We start from the raw sequence: 22,710 nt of genomic DNA on the forward strand, positions 1-22,710 counted from the left end.
ATATCGGACTATATTCAAGTTTTATGTGTTATCCGTACCCTCTCTGTCTTACAACACCTTTTTTCCCAGCCTTCTACGATCTCGCTCCTCCTTCCATGTAAATCTATTTACTTTAAGCCCATGTAATTCTCTCACAGCTACATGCTCAGCGGTCGATTGCAGGATATTGTCTGGCCTTTCCCGTAGCGAGGCCGCTGCCGCTCACAGAGAGGGGCTTAGAGGCGACTTCTCTGGTCTGGTTGCCTTCAGAGAAATGGGTTTTTTGCTGCAGCAGCTCCACGTCAGCTTGTTCTTAAGCTGCCCGATTGCATAAAGTGCCTTGTTTCTCAACCCTGCCTCAGCCTCACCAGCGGTCTTCTACCTGCAACCTTCAGTCAGCTTCACGAGCGAGGGTGCCCTCTTTAAAAACTATTTTCTCTCAATAAACACAGACAGACACAGAGTCACAGACTTTGAGAGCGATCCCAGAACAGAATGTGCCTTCCACACGGCATATCAGTCCAAGAGTGTAACGCTGGACCCTGCCAAGTAATCTCACCCAAGACTTTACCTTTTATATCCCCTCAGATCTTATTACTTCAGGCCCTTCTCGGCCCTTTAAAGCCGTGACAGCACCTGCTTTCTCCACCGCTGAAACACATCCAGGAAGAAACACGGTGTCCGTCCCTGTTTCTTCTTCTTCTCCGGTGATGTTGCCAGGTATCTGGAAGTCGAGAAGTTTGTTGGAATTGTGTTTCAGTGTTGTTGTGTGGGCACAGGGGCTTGCATGTGTGCACACATCTGCGAGATTCATTATTCCACAAGTGGAGTCCGCAGATGGAAAATGTGATTCAGGATGATGATGCCTCTTTGACTCAGCAGGGAGAAGACCAAGCAGAGCGGGAGAGAGGTAGAAAAAGGAGGGAGGGGGGGAGAGAAAGGAAGGAGAGATGATGGTCCCGATGGAAGTAGATGTTTTTGTCTTTTCACCAGCTTGCTCATCTTTTCCTCACGGTCGTCAGCAGACATCAAGACGAATCAGATCAAACGCATGCATACACACACACACCAGGGCCACTGTTAGATAGGTACACAAGTGCACACACACACACACACACACACACACACACACACACACACACATCAAGTCTCATTTCCACCAGGGATTTACGGTGATGCCAGTTTTCTCGCTCCTAAAATATTGGAAAACTCAAGTTTGCCAATAAGTGTGCGTGCATGTGTGTGTGTGTGTGTGTGTGTGTGTCTGTGTCTGTGTGTGAGTGAATGTTTGTGTGTGTGTCAGTTTGGAGAGTAAAGAGTGTAAATGATGTGTCTGGGAAACCTGCAATGTGATGTCAAAACACACACGAACACACACACACACAGAGTTCCTTCCATCCAGCTGGGTTTCTCGCTGGGAGATATGCAGCCCAGTTCATCGCCAGACAGACGGGTAATATATGGCCCCCGCTCCTGCCTCGCACACACACACACACACACATGCACACACTCTGACACACACACTCAAACAAATACATAACCACATTAGACTTCTCTGCAGAACTAAACTGAGCTGTCTGCATGTTCCTCACTCAGATTCCACTCGCACTCGCCTCTGTTTCCTTTGGATGCAACAAATCGCCGAGGAAAAAGGAAGCTGCGACCGTCCGGATGCCAAGGTGAGGAGGAAACAAGGAGACAAGGAAATAAGGAGACACACATTCCATCACAGAGCTCCCGCGGAGCTGCTGCAGCAGGGACGAGCCTACCAGCAGTGATTTCTTATCGTGGAGAAGGCGAACCAGCGAGGAGTACGCAGGTATGAAAGGTTAATTCCCTCTTCATCTTCTTCCTCTTCTTCTTTTATCTCCTCTGCAGCAGTCCTGCTTACATTGTGCGCTGGTGTAGCAGCCTAGTTGCTATATTTCACGGTGACTGCATATGTGATTTATGTGTGAACAGGAATGAGTCCGCTGAGAGGTTTCCCCTGGCTTTTGATTCTCCTCTCTGCAGCAGCTGTGTGTGCAGGTACCACACATGCTCTCACGTGTGCATTGACACAAACAGTAACCCTGCATTCAGATATTTTGCACAAATACAGTTTCTTCACCTCTTCACTCTAGAAGTATAAATCTAGCACAGACCACACACACTTGTGCCTGCTCCACAGGTGTGGGTGGCGCAAAGGTGGACAACCGTTCGTCCGAGGTCTGTCGTCATCCATGTGAGGAGCTGCTGGGGTTGCTCACTGAGATCCACGGCCTGCGTATTGTAACCAGCAACCTTCTGGAGGACCTGGATAGAGTCGTAAGACGCACAAATACATCAGCTTTTGTTTGTTGTCTTTAACTCTCTGACGCTACTTTTATTTTGATAGGGAACGAGAGAGAAGCTGGATTAAAGATGTAAAAGAAATACAGAATTTTAAACATATGAAAACACAGTGTTAAAGGTGTTTTAACATCAGTAAAGCAGACCGATGTTGTGACTGTTACGGAGACGCTACCAGCCTCTGCAATGTACTTTATATTGTGTTTGATGGGGCAGAGCTTTGTGGGAAGTCTGTGACCTAACAGCAGAGTTGCTCCTCTTTCAGCGCAAATGGAACAAGTAGTGACACACTTTTTTCTGGCAGTGAGCGCTGTGGTTTGTGGTAAATATCTTGGTCATTTTGTGGGGGGAAAAAACAAGCCGAAAGAATACCATCAGTGTTAAAATGTTGGCCGCTAACCTCTTCCGAACCAAAAAAGCACATAGGCAAACGACTCGATTTAAAGGTGCAACTGTGAAGTTTGGGGGAAGAAAGTTTAGTAAGAAGAGAAAGAGCTTCAACTAAATAAACAAACTGATTTTGTTTTCGTGACTGAATAAACAAACTGAACTTAAAGTTTCATACTGTTTCACTTTGTTTATAAGTTGCGGACCCTGCCACCTTTCTAGCTTCAAACAGTGTTCTGGGGAGCTAATTTTCCTCTGAGAACAGATTGTTTATGTAGTTGTGGAAAAAAATAAATATTTCTGAGTTTGAATTTCTTCTCCAAAATTACATAGTGCTCCTGTAAGTCTATAGTCATGACATACATTGTTAGAAAGCTTACATTCCCGTGATTTTATTCATGTAAACCATGTCAAGATAATCATGTGTACACATGAACCAACTGTCTCCTGAGCAATTTACATGCCAAGCTCAGGATGACTGATGTATCATGTAGCCAATGAGATTTCAAATCCAACAAGATATAGTTTGTACCAAACTTGGAAATTCTTCAAATTTATGTAGCTTTATATGCATCCAAGTCAGGGTAAATAAGGAAATAATAAAATGCTGATGAGTTTAATTTTCCTGTCTCTGGTATTTTGAGGTCACAAAATAGCTTTTTTTCCCCCAGGCATGTGAATATTATCCCAGAAAAACGTGTCAGTTTTCAGTGATGTTAATTTAAACTTGAACCATGTAAGGCCATATGATGTGGACCCACTATGTTTTTTCCAGCTTAAAGGGGCAGTTACAGGTCATCTGCAGGCAATATTGTAAAAATATAATATATAGGCTAGAAAATGTAATGAATATTCATTCTGTTCAAACTCCTATAGATTGATGCCAGAAGCACTTACAGAGCTCCTGACAAGTTGGAGGAAAAAAAACTGCTTACAACCTTTCAAAAGAGCCCAAAAACATTTCTGTACTCGTAATTTGGTTCAACAACAGCTTTGACTTTACTTTGGACTAGACTAGACCATTCTCGCCTAATTCAACAAGTCTATGTGTACGAATACAGGGCAATACATATTAATAGAGAGAAAATGTAGTTTTCTGATGATGTTTCAACGTTTTGAAAGTACAACATGTGTGTATTTGTATTTTCAGTCAAGAGAAAATGAGGAGATGCGGATATCTTTGTTCGAGCTGAGCACCAGCAGCAGTGGCAGCAGTGGCAGCAGCGGCGGCGGCGGCAGCCGAGGCAGCAGTGGCAGCAGTGGCAGAAGCGGCGGCGGCGGCAGCCGAGGCAATGGCCGTGGTCGCAGCCATGGCCGTGGCCGTGGTGGTGGTGGTGGTGGTAGAGATGGCAATGGTGATGGCCATGGCTACAGTGATGGTGATGGCTACGGTGATGGCGATGGCTACGGTGATGGTGATGGCTACGGTGATGGCGATGGCTACAGTGATGGCGATGGCTACGGTGATGGCTATGGCTACGGGGATGGCGATGACTACGGTGATGGCCATGGCTTTGGTGATGGCCATGGCTATGGTAATGGCCGTGGCTACGGTGATGGCCATGGCTATGGTAATGGCCGTGGCTACGGTGATGGCCACGGCTACGGTAATGGCCATGGCTACGGTGATGGCCACGGCTACGGTGATGGCCACGGCTATGGTAATGGCCGTGGCTACGGTGATGGCCATGGCTACGGTGATGGCTATGGCTACGGGGATGGTTATGGCTACAGTAATGGCAGTGATCATGACGAGCTTGACAGAGACAGAGACGGGGAGGTCTGGTGTATGCAAGATGGACGGATATACGAGCAGGGGGAAGATTGGGAAGTCGACAGCTGCACCTCCTGCACTTGCCAGGTCAGCATGACCGAGTTCAACTAATCTTATTTGACTACGGTTTCAAATATCAGCAATGAGGTGTTTCCTAGGGGAGTGCCAAGACTTTGAATACATGGAAGATCTGTAATGTAGTTAGACCTGCTTCATAGAGGTTAGATGGTAAATATTCTACGCCACAACTGCTTCCATCTTCATTTGTAGCATATATTTTCAGTCCTTTGAAGGAAGTCCAAGTCCCAAATCAAAGTCTCTCTGTGTTATTTTGTTGAATTCATTATATAAAGACATCTCTGAACTTGGATAATTGACTCTGAAGAGATGACAAAAAAGTTTTGCCCTGGTAAAATCCTGGAACCAAAAACTTTAAGAACTCCCTAACGTTGCTCTAATGTAGTTTACCAATACAGGAATAACTATGGGAATGGTCAATACATTTTAAAGGAATAGTTTGACTTTTTGGAATATACACTTGTTGGTTCTTTGCTGAGAATTAGATCAGAGGATTAATAACACATAACTCACGAGACTTCTAAAAACCGAAATGTAGAAGTCAAAATGGCTCAAGCCAGGAGATCGTTAGCTTAAGTGAGCATAAAAACTGCTGTTCAAAGGTTAAGAAATCAGCCTACAAGCACCTCTAAAGCTCATGTTATGTCTGGTTTAATCTGTACAAAAAAAGAAGGGTTACGTGCTAAGCTAACGGTCTCCTGGCTGTGGGTTCAGATATGAGATTCATCCATCGTCTCGCTCTTCTAACTCTTGGCAAGTGAACAAATAAGCATATTTTCCAGACTATTCCTTGAAAAATGCATTAACAAGTTGGAGAGATACTTCAGATCTCACTTGTATCTAAATGTGGTTTCATTTACTTCCAGGCAGTGCTTCAGCCACTTCTCTGAGTCTGTTTCTCTTTACAAAACATCATTAGTTTTTTTCAAGGATGGATTGAGGGAGTAGCCAGACTTCTTGTGAGTCATGACAGCATACCATTCCTCTGCAAGGACTGGCATTAAGCTCAAACATCTGGCTCAAACTAGCGCGGTTTGACTAATAATGTTTTTAACACCATCTGAATCTCCCTCACCTTGTGCAGGATGGGAAGGTGGTGTGTCAGCAGGTGTCTTGCCCTCCAGTCTCCTGCATCAACCCTTCCTTTATTGATGAACAGTGCTGCCCCGTCTGTCTCAGTGAGTTTGGTTTGTGTGCAGCCATGATTCGTTGTGGAGAAAATTGTGTGCTGTGATCACAACATTCGATTAAGGTGCACCAACAGTGTATGTGTGTATAAAGATAACGGAGACGGCTGGTCTCCGTGGTCCGAGTGGACGGCGTGTTCGGTCTCCTGTGGACGTGGAGGGCATCAGAGGGGCCGATCCTGCAACGGCATCACGCCTAAAGACTGTGCTGGCCCGTCAGTCCAAACCCGCAGCTGCACGGTGACAAAGTGTGACCGCAAGGGTAAGTCATCACTCTGAATGTCTCATCTGTCACGGCTTGATTTATTTATTCTTATGATTGAGCCTGAACCTCCCAAGGGGATGGATTGAGTATCCCTCAAAGAGTGAAACTTCAGACGAATGGATTTTGGAGATTAGAATCATAATTGGAAACATGTTTTAGTTTAGTAAATGTATACACACTGTGGAGCTGTGGTGGTGATCTGTGCTGGATTACACCCAGAGACAGTTCCTGGCTACTGTACCAAAAAAAACTGGACTACTTACAATCTTCATGTGCTTGTTTCGTGTCTAGCGCGTCCTAATGGGAACTGGGGCCTTTGGTCCCCTTGGTCTGCGTGCACGACCACATGTGGCGATGGAAACATCACACGGGTTCGTCTCTGCAACAACCCTCCACCGCATAAAGGAGGTCGAGGGTGCGCCGGCAGCGACAGGGAGACACAACCTTGCAACAACACACTCTGCCCCAGTGAGTATACGAGCACAGATGCACGCGCAGCCGAGACTGTCGTACTAATAAAGTAAATATTGTGTTTGTGTGTAGTTGCCGGAGGCTGGACGAGCTGGACCGAATGGTCGCTGTGCTCGGAAACATGTGGGGGAGGTCTTATAAGTCGTCAGCGGGAGTGTTTGAACCCAGCCCCTCAGAACGGTGGGAAGCCTTGTGCTGGAGTTGCTGTGGACTATGAAGCATGCAACAAACAACCATGTCCTTTAGGTAAACTTGGATAACTTGGATGAAACATGTTTCATCCGAGTTAAAACAAAGATTCTGCCTTTAATCAGTTAGTGAGGATTAGGACAGAACAGACAAATGCTTCAAAAACGAACTTCCTCTGAATGATTCAGGTGCTGTTAACCACATCCTGGATTATTTGCTGACTCCTTTCCATTTATATGTGTTTTCAGATATATGTGTGCTGTCAAACCCGTGTTTCCCTGGGGTGGAGTGCACATCATATAGCGATGGATCATGGGAATGTGGACACTGTCCGTTGGGTCTAAGCGGCAACGGCACTCACTGTGAGGATGAGGATGAGGTAAGAGGAGCCGACGTAAAGGATCCGACTGCATGACATCAGCCGGTTAATGGATCAGTTCCACTAATGTAGGGAATTGGAGACAACAGTTTGATAATATAGCGCACAGATGAAGAGGAATAATAGATATCGCCATGAAACCTCCAGAACTGTTTCCTTACATTACGACGATTATTTCTGTATCACAACTTCATGTTTGACCAGTGCATGAAAAAACAATCTCTCCCATTAAACTCTGTTCCTGAAGGCACTGTGATCTCCTCATCTGACATTATGACCAATCTTAAAAGAAATAAATGTAGTGTAGTCTGATCCCTGGAAAAATCCCCTCCGGTCACCCCTTTGTATTTACACTCAGTGTTTGATATGCTGAACATGGTTGATCTCTCTATCTCTGCAGTGTGAAGTGGAGGATGTGTGTGTCACAGAGTGTGTAAACACAGACCCGGGGTACTACTGCATGCCCTGTCCTCCCCGCTATAAAGGCACCCAGCCGTACGGCCTCGGACTGCAGGAAGCCCACAGAAACAAGCAGGCATGCCTTTCTCCCTTTGAATATCAATTTTCATCCCCCCACTTTGAACTACAATCATGAATCTCTTTGTATTCTCTGCTTTTGGCTGTAGCTGTGTGAACCATACAATCCTTGCAAAGACAACACACACACCTGCCACAAGTATGCTGACTGTTTGTACCTGGGCCTGGCGTCGGAGGTGTTGTTCAAGTGCGTGTGCGCCGTCGGGTTTGCGGGCGATGGCTTCCTGTGCGGCGAAGACTCTGATCTGGATGGCTGGCCCAACAAGAGATTACCCTGCAAGCAGAATGCAACGTATCACTGTCAAAAGGTGAAAGCATGAAAATAATTCAATCTGATTGGCTGTCAGTGTTCTGGATGGATGTGATTTCACTAAACTAAGTTGTGATTGGCTTGTAGGATAATTGCCCCATGCTACCAAACTCTGGACAGGAAGACCTGGACATGGACGGACAGGGAGACGCCTGTGATCCTGATGATGACAATGATGATATCATGGACGAGAGGGTGAGACTGTGGCTCAGACATGGTGTGACTAACACAAACACAGATAAGCAAAAGCCTTACATTTACTTATGTTGTAACTTTACATTTGTTTAGGGTCAAAACCACTTGGTTATGGTTAGGACAACTTCATGGTCTGGCTATGTCTTGAGGTCACAAACACAGCTGGAAATAGCCCAGCTTCCTTTGGAAAATATCTGGTTTTGCTCACCACAGACAAGGCTGGAAATTGACCCTAGGTCTCCTTAAAAACACCAGTTTCTGTTGCCACAAACACAGCTGGAGATGGCTTGACTTTCTGTGAAAAATATCCAGGTTTGGTCTCCACAAACACAGCTTAATATAACTTAACTACCCTTGAAAGATATCTGTTTTTTGTTGGCACAAACACAGCTGGAAATGGCCGATTTCCCTTGAAAATATCCGGTGGTGTCATGCTTACAAATACTGAAATTAAGTTGTAAAAAATATCCAGCAGACTGAAGCTGTGGTCATCCATTTGGCAGCCTCATCGCCTGTTAATTCAATCACCATCCCCTCCACCTCCCGATGTGAAGGTCAGGCAATAAGCATGTCGTGCACGTGATATGGCACGTTTTGTAGAAATGTCAATCTGGTATGTAACCAGTGACACATACAAACTTGGATGTATCTGTGGTATGCAGAAATATAAACTCCTAACGTTATTTCCTGGCAAGTGGGCTGAAACTGACTGGCAACAGGCATATATTCACATCCTTATGTGAAGCGTATGTGTGAACAAGTGTGTGTGTTTGACACAGGACAATTGCCCGCTGGTGTACAACCCTCGGCAGTTTGACTCTGACAGAGATGGGGTCGGCGACCGCTGTGATAACTGTCCCTTTGATAGCAACCCACATCAGACAGACACTGATGATAACGGAGAAGGAGACGCCTGCAGCATCGACATGGACGGAGACGGTAGGAGCCACTCACCAGTTATTACAGTACAGTTTTTTTATTCACACCTTGATTTTTGCTTAGATTTAGTTAAACGTACTGCGAGGACATTTTAACTGGTTATGAAACAGACCAGGATCAATAAAGTGTAATAACAAAGTGGATTTAGTGTTATGTTTCTCTTGAAATATGGATTGAATTACATTTACCCTAACAAAAGTCTTGATTTATATTGTTTGGAGTGTGGTTTTATGTGTAATAAAAGGATCGTGTCTGTGTCCTTCTCCAGAGGTTCTGAATGAACGTGACAACTGTCCCTTAATCTACAACACTGACCAGAGGGACACAGACCTGGATGGTGTTGGAGACCAGTGTGACAACTGTCCCCTTCTGCACAACCCACGGCAGGTCTCTGAAACACACAAAACTCAAATGCTGAAAAGCTCAAATGCATCTACTGAAAAATAGACTGGAAAACAACACATCTGGTATGTGTGTTTGCAGCTCGACTCTGACAGCGACCTGGTTGGGGACATGTGTGACAACAACGAGGACATCGACGAGGACGGCCACCAAAACTCTCTTGACAACTGTCCCTACATCGCCAACAGCAACCAGGCGGACCACGACAAGGACGGGAAGGGAGACGTCTGCGACCACGACGATGACAATGACGGGATCCCTGACGACCGGGACAACTGCAGGCTGGTGCCCAACAGGGACCAGTTGGACTCTGATGGTCAGTGTTGTTATAAGTTTCTCTAAAGTTAAGGTGGCAGAGAGGGAAATTCAAATCCACGTGTAAAAAAAAGCCAAACGCATGTGGGAATTTTCATAAAGCTCTTCTGAAAACAAACAACGAAAGTGTCACCCATTACGAAACGTAATCTCCTGAAAAACAATCAACTGAACTGTTGATACGTCTCTAATGTCTTGACACAGATGTGGACAAATGCTGATTAATTTGCTGTCACATAAGGAAGATATTTCCCACAATTTATGATAAATGGATTTTGCAGCTATGCAATAAACTCCTGTGACAATCTGTCCAGTTATGTCTCCACTGATCCAGGTCATGTAAATGTTGGACATCAACATAAACCGTTTATGGCTCTCGGTGGTGCGATTAATCATACATAAAAGACTCTTTAATCTATCCACCATCATACAGTTCCTTCTCACAAACATTTGCACATTATCTCGTCTCGTCTTTCTTTTTTTCCCCTCGTCCTGGCAAAAGTGAATCCAGGAAATCACGTGGTTTGCATCTCGTTCCTTGTTCCTCTCTCTCGCAGGTGATGGTAGCGGAGACGCATGCTTTGATGACTTTGACAACGACAGTATTCCAGATGCGCTGGATCCCTGTCCGATGAACCAGGATATTGGGTCTACAGACTTCAGGAAGTTTCAGGTTGTTTTGTTGGACCCTAAAGGCACCACGCAGTCCGACCCTCTGTGGGTGATCCGCAGCCAAGGCACCGAGCTGCTGCAGACGGCCAACTCGGATCCTGGCATCGCTTTAGGTCAGTTAAGTGATCATGTCTGTCTGGGTCCAATTGATTACTCAAAAAACATTTACTTGCCAGTTGGCAGATTTAAATACAGATGTTCTGATACCATTTCCCCTTCCTGATACCGATTTCTGAACTCTGTGCTCAAATTGGACTGAGTACTGATCCGATACCAGCGTGTGTGTGCAGCCCACACTTCAGGATTCGCAGCATTGTATACCACTGTATAATAAAAAGCCTACAAGGCTAATATCCTTTTGTTTGAGCAGGATACGACAAGTTCAGCTCTGTCGACTTCAGTGTGACGTTTTACGTGAACACCAACCGAGACGACGACTTCGCAGGCATCGTGTTCGCCTACCAGTCCAGTCGGCGCTTCTATGTTGTCATGTGGAAACAGGTGAGGTTTGAAAGCTTGACAATAACTCCCATTGATGGGGAAAAAAATAACCTCAACTGCGCTTAAAAACCTTTGATTCGAGGTTTAAATCAGAAGTTAGATCCATCTTTTGTATTTGTCCTTGATGTCCTAACTCAACCTCACCAGTGCATAAAAGACCTGACTTTTCATCCGTGTCCTTTTGTGCCGTACTGTACAAACATCAGCATAACCTTCGCTCGCTTTTGTCCTCCACGTTCTTTCTTTCTGTGAGAGTAGGTGTCTCAGGCTTACTGGGAGAAAAAGCCGTCCAAAGCCTTCGGCACAGCGGGAGTCTCGATCAAACTGGTCAACTCCAGCACGGGACCGGGGGAATATCTGCGCAACGCCCTGTGGCACACCGGAAACACCCGACACCAGGCATGAATCAGCGACTTTATATCTCTCCTGCTCGTCATAAACCACAGTAAACCTTGGGCAGACCATCCTTTATTAGATTGGCACAATAAAGCTCAGATATTCAAGTACAATTTTCTTGACGTCTGTGTGTGTGTGTGTTTCAGGTCAGAACATTGTGGCATGACCCCAATAAAATTGGCTGGAAGGACTTCACCGCCTACCGCATGCACCTCATCCACAGACCCAAAACTGGGTTCATCAGGTACAAAGATGGTTTCCCACCTTGAGTTTTATCACTCGACAATCTAACAGCGGTTGGATTTATCCGCACGAGATTCTTGAATGAGACTAACCCCAGATGATCTCTTTTCCCTTTGTGCTTTCTCATCGTCTGTACAACGTTCCTCTCCCGTTTCTATAGGCGAGAGGAGTCCCAAACAAGACGTATGAACATGTAGATTTATTGAGTTAAAGAATTTGTTCCTTGGCTGGTTTTCTTTTTTACAGCCTGAATTTATATTTTCCATGTTGAGCTGTCGCAAGGTCATAAAACACATCTGGATTATGATCGTGGAAATCACCCAAGTTTAAAAGTTACAAAAACAAATTTTTTGGACCTCTTTGTAAGGGAACAACAGCTCCTCTCAAGTAAAATACCTCTACACAAGAGCAGTACATAATATGCAAGGAAATATGAAGATTGCCTAAAAACAAGCCAAGTTATTAATTTGGAATTTTAAAACGCAACAGAAAAACTTTTCAGTTTTTAGGAAACTGTTGTAAACAGAGCCAAATAAACAATGTTATAACTGGCTGTGCTTTTAAAGGGCCATACCAGTGTTTTAGCCCATTTACTGCACATCACATCAATTTTCCTGCATGGTTTTCAAAACTTAACTGCCTAAATATAAGAAATTAGTGCTTGATTTGAGAAGATACAGACTAACAATGAGGGAATTTGTCTGCCAGTGCAGTAAGAAAACTTTACTTGACAAGAAATCTTAATATAAGTTGGTTCAGACTTGTTCAAAGGGTTGAAATAAGTAGAAAATGCTGTTTTTAGATCAGATTACTTGAGCTCAGGCTTGACAACACAGTGATAAGTGATAATCCAGCTGTGTTTTATGACCTTATTACAGCTGAACAAGAAAATATAAATTAAGGGTACGGGTTAGAAAAGCTGTTTACCTCAATAAATCTACATGTTCATACATCAGTTGACTTGTTTGTGGCTATCCTTGCCTATAGAACGTTAAGGACCTCAATATAATGCATTACTATTAGCGAATAATTCTTAATTAAAGTATTTTTGCACTCTTAATTTTAGCACAACCTCAGAACAAACATCTCTTAATCAAATCAGCGCGTGGTTCCTCCTTTGAAAGTGCCACATAATCCATTTATACTCAAAACAAGACCAACTAGAATTCATGCTGCTTTTACAATAAAAACAAACATGCCGCTCACTGAAGATCAAAACATTCGGAGCAGGTTTTAGAGTCTGCAAGCAGTTTTTTTCAAAATGTTTTGAAGTAAATGAAAACAAATTGATGAATGAAATGTTCTAAACTCTAAAAACACCAAAGCAGCACGCCTTAAAAAACAAGCAGCAACTCTGACAAGTGAATGAAATTTGCACTAAATGGGATAAAACAAGCAAAAATGTATGATTACACATTCTGGGCTCAGTCGCTCTCTGTTCGGTTCCTGCTGGTTTCAGTGGAGGAGCAATTTACTGTAAAACCTCTCAAATTTGTGAAAATCACATTCAGTGCCATCTTTAGAAGAGAAATCCAACCACAGATGTTCTTTGAGGATATCATCAATCTCCAGGAGTTGTTTTGTAACAGTGTAATTCACTTTCTTTGTTGTACTCGGTTCTCCTCAACCTGCCACATCCACTTAGTTTTCCTCTCACTAATGGACTTTCAGAAACAGCCCCCGGGCGATGACTTCTCTGCGCTTTGTGCTGTTTATGGAGAGAACAACATCAGTGCTGTGGTGAGGTTTTACAAGCAGAGAAGAAGTGAGAGGAAGGAGAACAAACTATCGTGTGTTCAAATTTTTAAAATACTCTTAAAAGAGGCTGTCTGTGGCCGTTGTTGGATTCCGGGCACTGAATGATTGTATGACGACCGTACGCTTATTGAATGCGAGGCTGAAAAGAAGCTCCTGCTCTTTGATTGTGAAGGACGAACACATATTGATATTTCAGATCGTTGCTATGAAGCTCCACTGTAACTGCTGTATATATATCTCCGTTTGACGTCATGTCCCCGGTGTTTATTTAGTAATAGTAAAATAGGGAACAGGACAGAGAATACAAGAAAAAACAACAACTTAACAAAGCAACCAAGTGAAAGAAAGAACTCAAGTGTAAAATATAGTACACAAACTGTTGTGAAAAGAAGCAGTAAACAGAAAAATATGCTTCAAGAGTAAATGTAGGAGGCAAAATGGCCTCTGCCACAGTTATATTGTTATATACTGAATTATTACTGATATATGAACGTGTAGGCAGCATCTTAATGTTGTAGTTTGCAGACGTGGAGCTCAGTTCCAGCTCTTTCATACACTGGTGGGTGGTTTCATTTATAAGATTATATGAAAGTTATCATACGTTTGTAAAATCCTTACCTCTAACGTAATATATATAGCTATCAGATATATGTAACAGAGTAAAAATAACAATATATTCCCCTGAAGTGTTGTGGGGTAGAAGTAAAAAGAGTAAAGTATCTAATATTAAATGTACTTAATTATCAAAAGTGCAGGTAAAAGTTGTTTTTTTAATCAGATTCCCGATTAAATACTTGATAAACGTTGTGTTTTGATGATGTTGCCGCGTCATGTTCCCCTCGCAGGGTGGTGGTGTACGAAGGCAGGGATATTTTATCGGACTCGGGGGCGGTGTACGACCACACCCTGGCTGGAGGCAGACTGGGACTGTTTGTCTTCTCGCAGGAGCACGTCATCTTCTCAGACCTCAGATATGAGTGCAGAGGTGAGAAATCCTGTGGAAAACACCTGTCCTGACTACTGATGAGCGGCAGGACAAACACTTCTTTACTCAAACCGGCAACAGACAAAGTTTTCTGCTTCAAAGTTTTATTATGAAGTAAATGTCGATTACACAGTTTAATGGCTATGGAATAATGAAACCATCAGCGTTTACATTCAGTCTGCCACCGGGCGCACGGTCACCCGAGGAAAGGAAGGTTAACTGGTGATCGATTTCTATTATGGACCAAATGATTGAATGAACTCACGTGTTGTTGTTATTTGTGACTGTAAAGTAACAATACAACAATGTAAAAGAAAAAGTCCTATATTCAAAGTAAGAGTATAGAAGTATAAATCTGCGTAAGTACTCAAATTAAAGTACTTGAGCTGTAGAATAATTTGACACCTCGGCATGATTAGATTGTTAATACTGAGGTCGAGCTCATTAAATACTTCACATACAGTTAAATGTTTAGGTCAAGTGGTTCTCAACCTAAGGGGCCCCGACCCCCTTGAAGGCATCACAGCATAAATCTGATAGGTCGTGAGATGATTAATGAGAGAAAACTCCATTTTTGACATTACATTTTTGGACTTTTCTTTCTTTCAAAGTAAAAGTAAAATGGAAATACTCAAGCACGGTGTCTCTGATGACCTGTATTTATTCACTTCCCTCCTCAGATCACTGAACAAACCCGACAGAGATCCGGACTAATTTCAGAAAATCATCTCAATACAACTACGAGACAGAGAGAGGACGCACCGGACCGAGGCCTTTAACCTGCCAGAACTATCAATTAGTGACCAGTCATCTATCTATCAATCAGCTTTTCATGCGACAGTATTGATTCTCGGGCCGTCTCATTCGCTGTATATTACTGTAACACTCTCACAGCACATCTAGTGACAGTAGCCTCTTGTTGCTTTTCATTTGCTTTTTGCTAAATGGTTGTAAATAATTATTTATTGCCAGATGCCAGACATGAAAGGGGGGAGACGGGAGGATGACTTCATGATGGAGTTAGTAGATTTCTGTGCAGATGTCTGGTGGTAACTTATCAATAAAATACTTTGTGTTTTTTTCAGTTGTTTCTTTTTTCACTTGTGTTATCTGGTGACGCCACCACAGCACACACACACACAGGGCTGTGGAAACATGGTCTGTAGCACCGTCCAGTGGTGAAAGTAGGTACTGCACATGCTGAGGGGGAGGGAAGAAACTACACTGAGAAAGGTTAACTGAGGGAAGTGAAGTTAGAGGTGGTGCAGGAAGTAATCTGTTGTTTACTCAAGTAAAAGCAGTGTTGGAAAAGGTACCCAGAAATCCCCTTTGAGTAAAAGTAAAGATAACCTGTCAATTAGTTTGGTAAAGGTAATTTTTAAGTAATTTTCTGAAAATGAATGGACTTTAAGTGGATTATACTTTTACTTATCAGCCAGGTTGATCATTGAATCCAACATTCTGCATCTTTCTGATTATTTTTGTTATCTGATTGCTGATAAAATAAAATGATGAAAAAACGCAGCATGAAACCTGCAAAGTAACTTGTAACTAAAGCTAACAAATACATGTAGTGGAGGTCAAAATGTTGTGGAGTGTGTATGAGTATATAAGTAGTATACGTAGTATAAGTATGAAGTAGCAGAAAATGGAAATACTCAAGTAAAGTACCTTAGAATTGTACCGAAGTACAGGTCTTGAGTAGTTACATTCCCCCACTGAGTAAAAGTAGTAATTACACACTTTAAAAATGACTCCACGACATAAATAAATGTGATTATAATGATAAATGTAGTGGAGTAAAAGTAGGAGACAGTGGAATGAGTCAGTTTTTATGTCTGTGAGTAAAAGTCAGTCACAAAGGTGTTCCCTGCAGGCTGACAAATCTGTGTCTCCAAAGAAACCTGAGTCTCAGGGGAAACAAATCCTCTGTAATGACTGAAAACACAGAACCTGTTGAACCGGCTGGACAGGGGAGCGCACAGAGACACACCACAAACACATACGCACACATACGCACTCTACCTGGCGCAGCAACGTCACCACTTCCCACTGGGATGTGAAGAATGAGGAAGACGAGTCCCAAGCGAGAGGACAGGAGTCGTTACCAAACACACACAGTGAGTTTCTGTCCTTAAATCAAGTCATTAAAGTGGAGTCATGGTGCTCGGCTGTGCAGAAAGGTGCGCTCTGTTTGCGCAGCGGCACCAGTCAGCCATGAATTTTGCGCTCCTGGTCGTCACTTACATCCTTTACCTCCTGATCGGAGCCGGGATCTTCTCCGCCATCGAGCTGCCCTACGAGCAGGAGCTGCGGCAGGAGCTGGAGGCGGCCCGGCGGGACTTCCTGGCCAACAACACCTGCGTGTCCGACGCGCGTCTGGAGGAGCTGCTGGTCCGAGCGCTGAAGGCCAGCAACTACGGAGTGTCCCTGCTGGGAAACGACACCAAAGACAACTGGGACTTTGTGTCGTCCTTGTTCTTCACCAGCACTGTGCTGACCACGACAGGTGAGGCCCCCGGGGGGGGGGGGGGGACAGGTGGTGAAACCTTAAAGCTTCAGAGCACAGCTGATGCTTTAAAGGTGCACTGTGTAGTTTTGGGGAAGAAGAGACCGATCTTTATTGACTGATTTGTTTTTTTAATGCCTAAACTCTCTTTGTTTTCATGACTGACTAAACAAGCTGACCTTAAAGGACAACACAATTTCATACTGTTTCACTTTGTTTATATGTGGCGGACCCTGCCACCTTTCTAGCTTCAAGCAGTGTTCTGGGGACCTTATTTTCTTCTGAGGACAGCTCGTTTATTCAGTTATTGAAAAAATATATATATTTCTGAATATTTCTTTTGTATTATTACCTTACATTTGAATCTCTTCCCCAAAACTACATAGCGCCCCTTTAATTAGCCCCTTTAATTGATAAGTCACAGTTTTTTTAAGGGTTTTTATATGTTGCAACAAGGGTTAAAGGTGCAATATGTAACAATTGGCCAGCTAACAAATTCCTATTCAAACAAATAGGCGCCAGTATATTAGTAGAGAAAGCTAACTGTAGCTGCTGTTAGCAAGCTAGCTCAGTTAGCCGTGCAGCTAGCAGTACAGACTGGGGGAATGTTGGTGGTGCCACAGCAGCTTTAGACCGGGAAGAGCCAGGGCTAGGTGGTTAGCATGCTAACTTCAGTAGATACATTACAACACAACACATAGATGTCATAATGTCAAAGAAAAGTCATTCCTTCATAATTTATTTTTTTTATGTTTTCAACTAAAATCCTCACATAAATGTCACCTCCAGACATGCTGTAAAGAATATAGAAAGAAATGTGATTAAACTGATTAAAAATCCCTAAAATTGCATCTACTTCCTCTTCAGAATCCATCAATTAATGTACCATTTAAGAGCCCGACCAACTGATACTGCTCTATCACAGATTTATAGTTTCGGTGTATATATTGTCCTATATGTGCAGATATTTAACCTTTAAAAAAAAAAGTTTACTTCGCATATAACTTCGGACATTAAAGTTTACTGTTACACTGTAAAATGTCCTGCATCCCTTACATAATTTGCAAACATACAACAAGTGTTTCATTACCACATTTGAGGGATCACTGCAAAAAATGTGTGTATATCAACCGATATACAACGAAAATCTGAATTTTTTTACTCCCTAACATCCGTATCGGCATCCACCCCAAAAATCGCAGTCAAGGTTATACCGGAGTCATCAGAAGGACAAAATGAATATGGTCCTGTAGTCTTTCAAGGTATTTTAAGGTCCCTATTGACTGTACTAACATACTGTCAGGCCTTACATGTTGCACCGCTTGTTATTCAGTAAGCAGAAGCAGGTTTAGAGGTGTTTATTGTGGGTTTTAATGAGAACTGACGTCCCTGAAGCTCCATGACACAGTTAAAGCATTAGTTATGCTAAAAGGAGCAAATTAAAACCCACAGAGCTTTGGCGCTCTGTGTAAACATTTGTTTAGCCTATTATTTATTAATTAAGATGTAGACAGTCTCGATTCAAACTTGTCTTTACTAAGAAGAGATGTTGCTGTCTGTCTTTCTCTCTTGCCTTCCTTCATTTTCTCTAATTACTGTTCTCTCTGTCGAGCTTCACAGAGGCTAAGTGGCTCCTGGAGTAGAGTCCCACCTCTAATTATACGTTCTGTAATTAACGCCGTGCTGCATGTTTGGTTTTGTTTCCAGGTTATGGCCACACTGTTCCTCTGTCAGATGTAGGGAAGGCCTTCTGCATCTTCTACTCCCTCTTTGGCATCCCCGTCACCCTCTTCTTCCTCTCCGTCGTGGTGCAGAGGATCATGGTCCTGGTGAGTCGGCGTCCGGTGTCCTACTTCCACCATCGATGGGCCATGTCTAAATCGAAGCTAGCCGCCATACACGCCACCTGCCTCGGCGTCATCGTGGCCCTGGTGCTCCTCATCATCCCTGCGTGGATCTTTACCACCGTGGAGAAGGACTGGGACTTTCTGGAGTCTTTGTATTTCTGTTTCATCTCTCTTACGACCATTGGCCTCGGGGATTATGTCCCCGGCGAGACACACAGTAAAGAGGACAACCCACACCCGCAGCTGTACAGGCTGGCCATTACAAGTGAGTGGGAAGCTAAATATACTGCCTCTGCTGTCAGGTGGAAGCCTTTAATCTCCAGAAAAGAAGAAGGAAACTAAGTCAAATAAGGACAAAAGGCGGTTGTTGCATTTTTTTACCCACTGGTTTGAAAAAAGGTTTCAGGAGCTCTATAATAAGTGAATTTTCTTATCTTGTAGTGCAGTGGTTCCCAGCCTTGTTGGATTGTTACCCCTGAAAACAAAGCATCGCCTCCTTGTCTCAGTCAGCATCAGTCCAGGACTTCCAAATCCAAACCCTAATGCTAACCCTTAGTCTCTCAAAGTTTTTTGAGATCAGCCTTCATCTAACAATTCGGGTGACGTGGGTGGAAAGGTGGAGCTCAACAGCAGCAGTAAAATCACTTGAAATCTAGCTTGGTGTCAGGCCAGAAAGATAGCTTATTAAGGCCAAAAACCCACGGACAGGGGCTGGCAAACACTCAACTAACAACTGCAGGGAGAGTGTGTATTTTCGTAATAATGGTCACTTGATAAAAGGATGTCAGACAAATAGGCTTTCAGTCCAACGGGCCATTTTTCAGACTGTTGGTGGCCGATATTTTACAGGTATTGTCGACAAGGCTGCGGCTGATGGATGATGGTATCCTCCATCGCCAACGGCTGACAGTAATCGACTACTGAGCTCCGACCGTCGTAGCATTGTTACCCCACTAGAGTGCACAAAAAGTAGTGTCACGTCAGAGTTGCTTGCGCTCTTGGCAGGCGTTGTTGGCACTGGTGACATGTGGGAGAGAAAATGGAGAGAAGTCTATTGCTGCACAATGCAATAACGTTACGTTTCCATGTCTCTCACATTATTTTCTTCTTAAACCTTTTCAGTTTGGCGAACCCAAGGTGCTCGCTCACATTGGTGGCTGCTGTTAGTCTGTATCTCTCAATGGTACCATCATTAACTTCTGAGGCTAAACACAGTTAAGTTCAGCCATGTAGGGCGAGGATGAAGACCCTTTTAACCCCGGCATGGGGATGTATGTCCGGCGCTCACCAGGCAGGGATTCGAGTGCTGATCTAACTCCCTTCACTAGTTGAGGGAGAAGTTTCTCGGCTGAGCGAGACAGTTGGAGTCTGCCGCCAGAGCGAGTGAGAAAACAGCTGTGATTACTGTGGTGAACTAATGAGCAGCTCCTGCTTTGCAGCAACTCTGAGGGGACTTCCGATTCAGAAACACCCAGTAAACCCTGCTATTGTGTATCCCACCTTAGTTTAGCATATTAGCATGCTCACATTCGCTAATTAGCACTAATCACAAAGTACATCTGAGGCTGATGGGAATGTCATTAGTAATGCAGGTCTGTTTCGGTTAGTTTTTGCATTTGGAAATAAACTAGAGGACTGCTAATGGATAATGGCCCTGGAGGAAAAGTCAGGGGATCGATCGAGTTTAAAAGTTTATCTCTAGAGCTGTGTCACTACCATGGCAAAAAGGAGAAAACAGAAATAATGCAAACATAAATTTAGCTCTGCATGATTGATTTTGTATCAGTCACCTTTGGGTGTATCGGCCCTCACACCTGGAGCTACTGCTGCAGAGGACAACATGGTCCTTTAACTTAAATTAAAACATACAAACCACAAAAAATGAGACTTCAGTTCTCTTTTCTGATTGACAAAGTGAAACAAAGGTCATGACTGTTGGCCACTACACCCTTTTTGTACTGACCAAACCCAGATTTGTTTTATTAGTCACTCTGTACTGGTCTTTGTTCCTTATTCTGCCATTTTTTTTATGTGTTTGCGCTCCCAGTCTACTTGCTGCTGGGCTTGGTGTGCGTCCTGGTGGTGCTGGAGACGTGTTGCGAGCTTCCCCAGATGAAGCGCCTCCGACAGAGGTTTTACCGAGAAACCGTTCGGGAGCTGGACTCTGAGACCACCAACATCATTGATCGGGATCACATGAGCGACCAGCTGAACGACCCTTCGGACCCGATAGATCACCGTCCACCGGTCATCCCTTCTGTGTCAGAACAGGCTGCGTCTCTCCGGCAGGACAAGTCACCGCCTTACACCCCAGCATCAGGACCTGCTGCTAATGGAAAACTGAGATGACAGATTGCCTGGAACATATTGTTTTTAAGAGACTGGTTAATGAACTGAGCGTGAGCTCTCTCATGAGTACACCACATATACATGTAAACACTTAATCACTTAAAAAGGGATTGCTTTCTGCTACTGCCAACACCAACAGACATTTGTGGCGTAAAAGCAGGAACCACCCACAGACTATCAGGATGGCATTGTTTTCTTGTTCTCTGCTGTTGCTCAATTTGCTGCAGATAAGAGCCTGATCTGTGACACAGAGGAAGGGCCGGGCCCCCGAACGGAGGGAAACCCCGCAAGGTTCCACTTCCTGCCAAAGTCTTGGTGCTGTAATTCCAAAGCGGCACAGTTTGCTCCAGAGGATTTCACACCGGCTCATGGCACATTTTATAATCTAGGGAGGTATTTGCATAGGAAATTTGCCTTCTTGGAAGCAGTGAAGCAGCACGAAGACAATCAGGCATACCATCAGTTGGTTTATTGTACGTTACGTGCAAGAAGGAGATCAGATAATGGCAAAAAATAAACATTTCTTTCTTCCTGGTTGCTCACAGGTGATTGTTGGCCTTCAGGTGTTGAAATATACTAAGTAATTATATTAAGTTTATTAAAGGTGCACTATGTAGTTTGTATGTAGTTCATAATTCATTTGTATCCCTAAAAGTAAAACTAAATAAACAGATTGACTTTTAAGGACAACACAGTTTCATACTGTTTTACTCTGTTTATATGTGGCGGACCCTGCCACCTCTTTAGCCTCAAACAGTGTTCTGGGGACCTTATTTTCCTCTGAGAACAGCTGGTTTATTTACTTATGGAAGAAATAGATATTTCTATTTTTTATTATCACCTCATAAATATTGTAAATATTAAAATTCTGAGTTTGAATTTCTTCTCCAAAACTACACAGTGCCCTTTTAGTACACCTCCAGTACACTACTGTTCAGAAGTTTAAAGGTGATATATAGAATTTATGCTGCTAGGCGTCTCTCAATCAAACAAAACGTGGGATCATGGGAGTCTTCTCTGGTAAACAGCCACCGCTGATGATTAAAGTCTATCTACGTGACTCAGGCAGAAATGTAAATGGATCAGATAATACTTTAAAGTTGAATTCATGTCATGCTCAGTCACGTTAGCTGACTCTCGAAAGTTATAGCGACAAGCGACCAAATGAAATTGTTGAAACCTTTCAGATAATGTAAGTACAAAACACAACAACATACGTAACACAAAAGTCTAAGCCAGACCTATTCAGCTGGCTCACCGTGGGCTGAATGCAGCACTTTAACAACCTCATTCCAACCCTCTGAGCATTTTGTTTGTAGGATAATTAATCCATTTACTTGCTGAGCACAAACATTCTCTTATTTCATTAAAAAGTTTCAGCCCAAGCTGTTTAAGCAGAGGGAATTTACAAAAATCAACACCCTACTTCTATGATTAAAAAGCTGCACTGTTTTTTTCCCCCTGCACTTCTGTATGTATGAAGTTTCTTTTTTCAACTGTGAAAACTCATTTAAAAAAGCAGAGAAAAAAATGCATCGTTTTAACACAATTAGATTCCAGGCTTTACAGGTCCGACATAGGGAATTTAAAAGTCTGGCTCTTCTAAATAAGTAGTTGAATAGACCTGGCTAAGTCAAATAGACATTTAATGCAGAAATGGTACATCTTTAAATGGTAAACTCGTCCCCACAGTGTTGCATGACAGGGGCGAT

The 22,710-nt window shown here is 43.4% G+C and overlaps 2 protein-coding genes across 2 annotated transcripts; both read left to right on the forward strand.

Annotated features, from left to right (window-relative positions):
* Positions 1-1,555: 1,555 nt before the first annotated feature.
* LOC311250028 (thrombospondin-2-like) lies at positions 1,556-15,374 on the forward strand. Its single transcript, XM_084341523.1, has 21 exons — positions 1,556-1,798; positions 1,942-2,007; positions 2,150-2,286; positions 3,848-4,558; positions 5,634-5,727; positions 5,831-5,998; positions 6,293-6,469; positions 6,545-6,718; positions 6,910-7,040; positions 7,441-7,575; positions 7,667-7,885; positions 7,975-8,082; positions 8,862-9,021; positions 9,290-9,408; positions 9,505-9,739; positions 10,296-10,523; positions 10,781-10,911; positions 11,170-11,310; positions 11,454-11,551; positions 14,154-14,293; positions 14,974-15,374. Exons 2-21 carry the CDS (start codon positions 1,944-1,946, stop codon positions 14,979-14,981), a joined length of 3,378 nt encoding a protein of 1,125 aa, XP_084197649.1. The 5' UTR covers positions 1,556-1,798; positions 1,942-1,943; the 3' UTR covers positions 14,982-15,374.
* A 1,013-nt stretch (positions 15,375-16,387) lies between these two features.
* Positions 16,388-21,915, forward strand: LOC311250001 (potassium channel subfamily K member 1-like). Its single transcript, XM_084341489.1, has 3 exons — positions 16,388-16,802; positions 18,510-18,914; positions 20,697-21,915. Exons 1-3 carry the CDS (start codon positions 16,454-16,456, stop codon positions 20,996-20,998), a joined length of 1,056 nt encoding a protein of 351 aa, XP_084197615.1. The 5' UTR covers positions 16,388-16,453; the 3' UTR covers positions 20,999-21,915.
* The last annotated feature ends 795 nt before the right edge of the window (positions 21,916-22,710 follow it).

Source organism: Pagrus pagrus, assembly GCF_965226575.1.
Source record: "Pagrus pagrus genome assembly, chromosome: 21".
Classification (NCBI taxonomy): Eukaryota; Metazoa; Chordata; class Actinopteri; order Spariformes; family Sparidae; genus Pagrus; species Pagrus pagrus.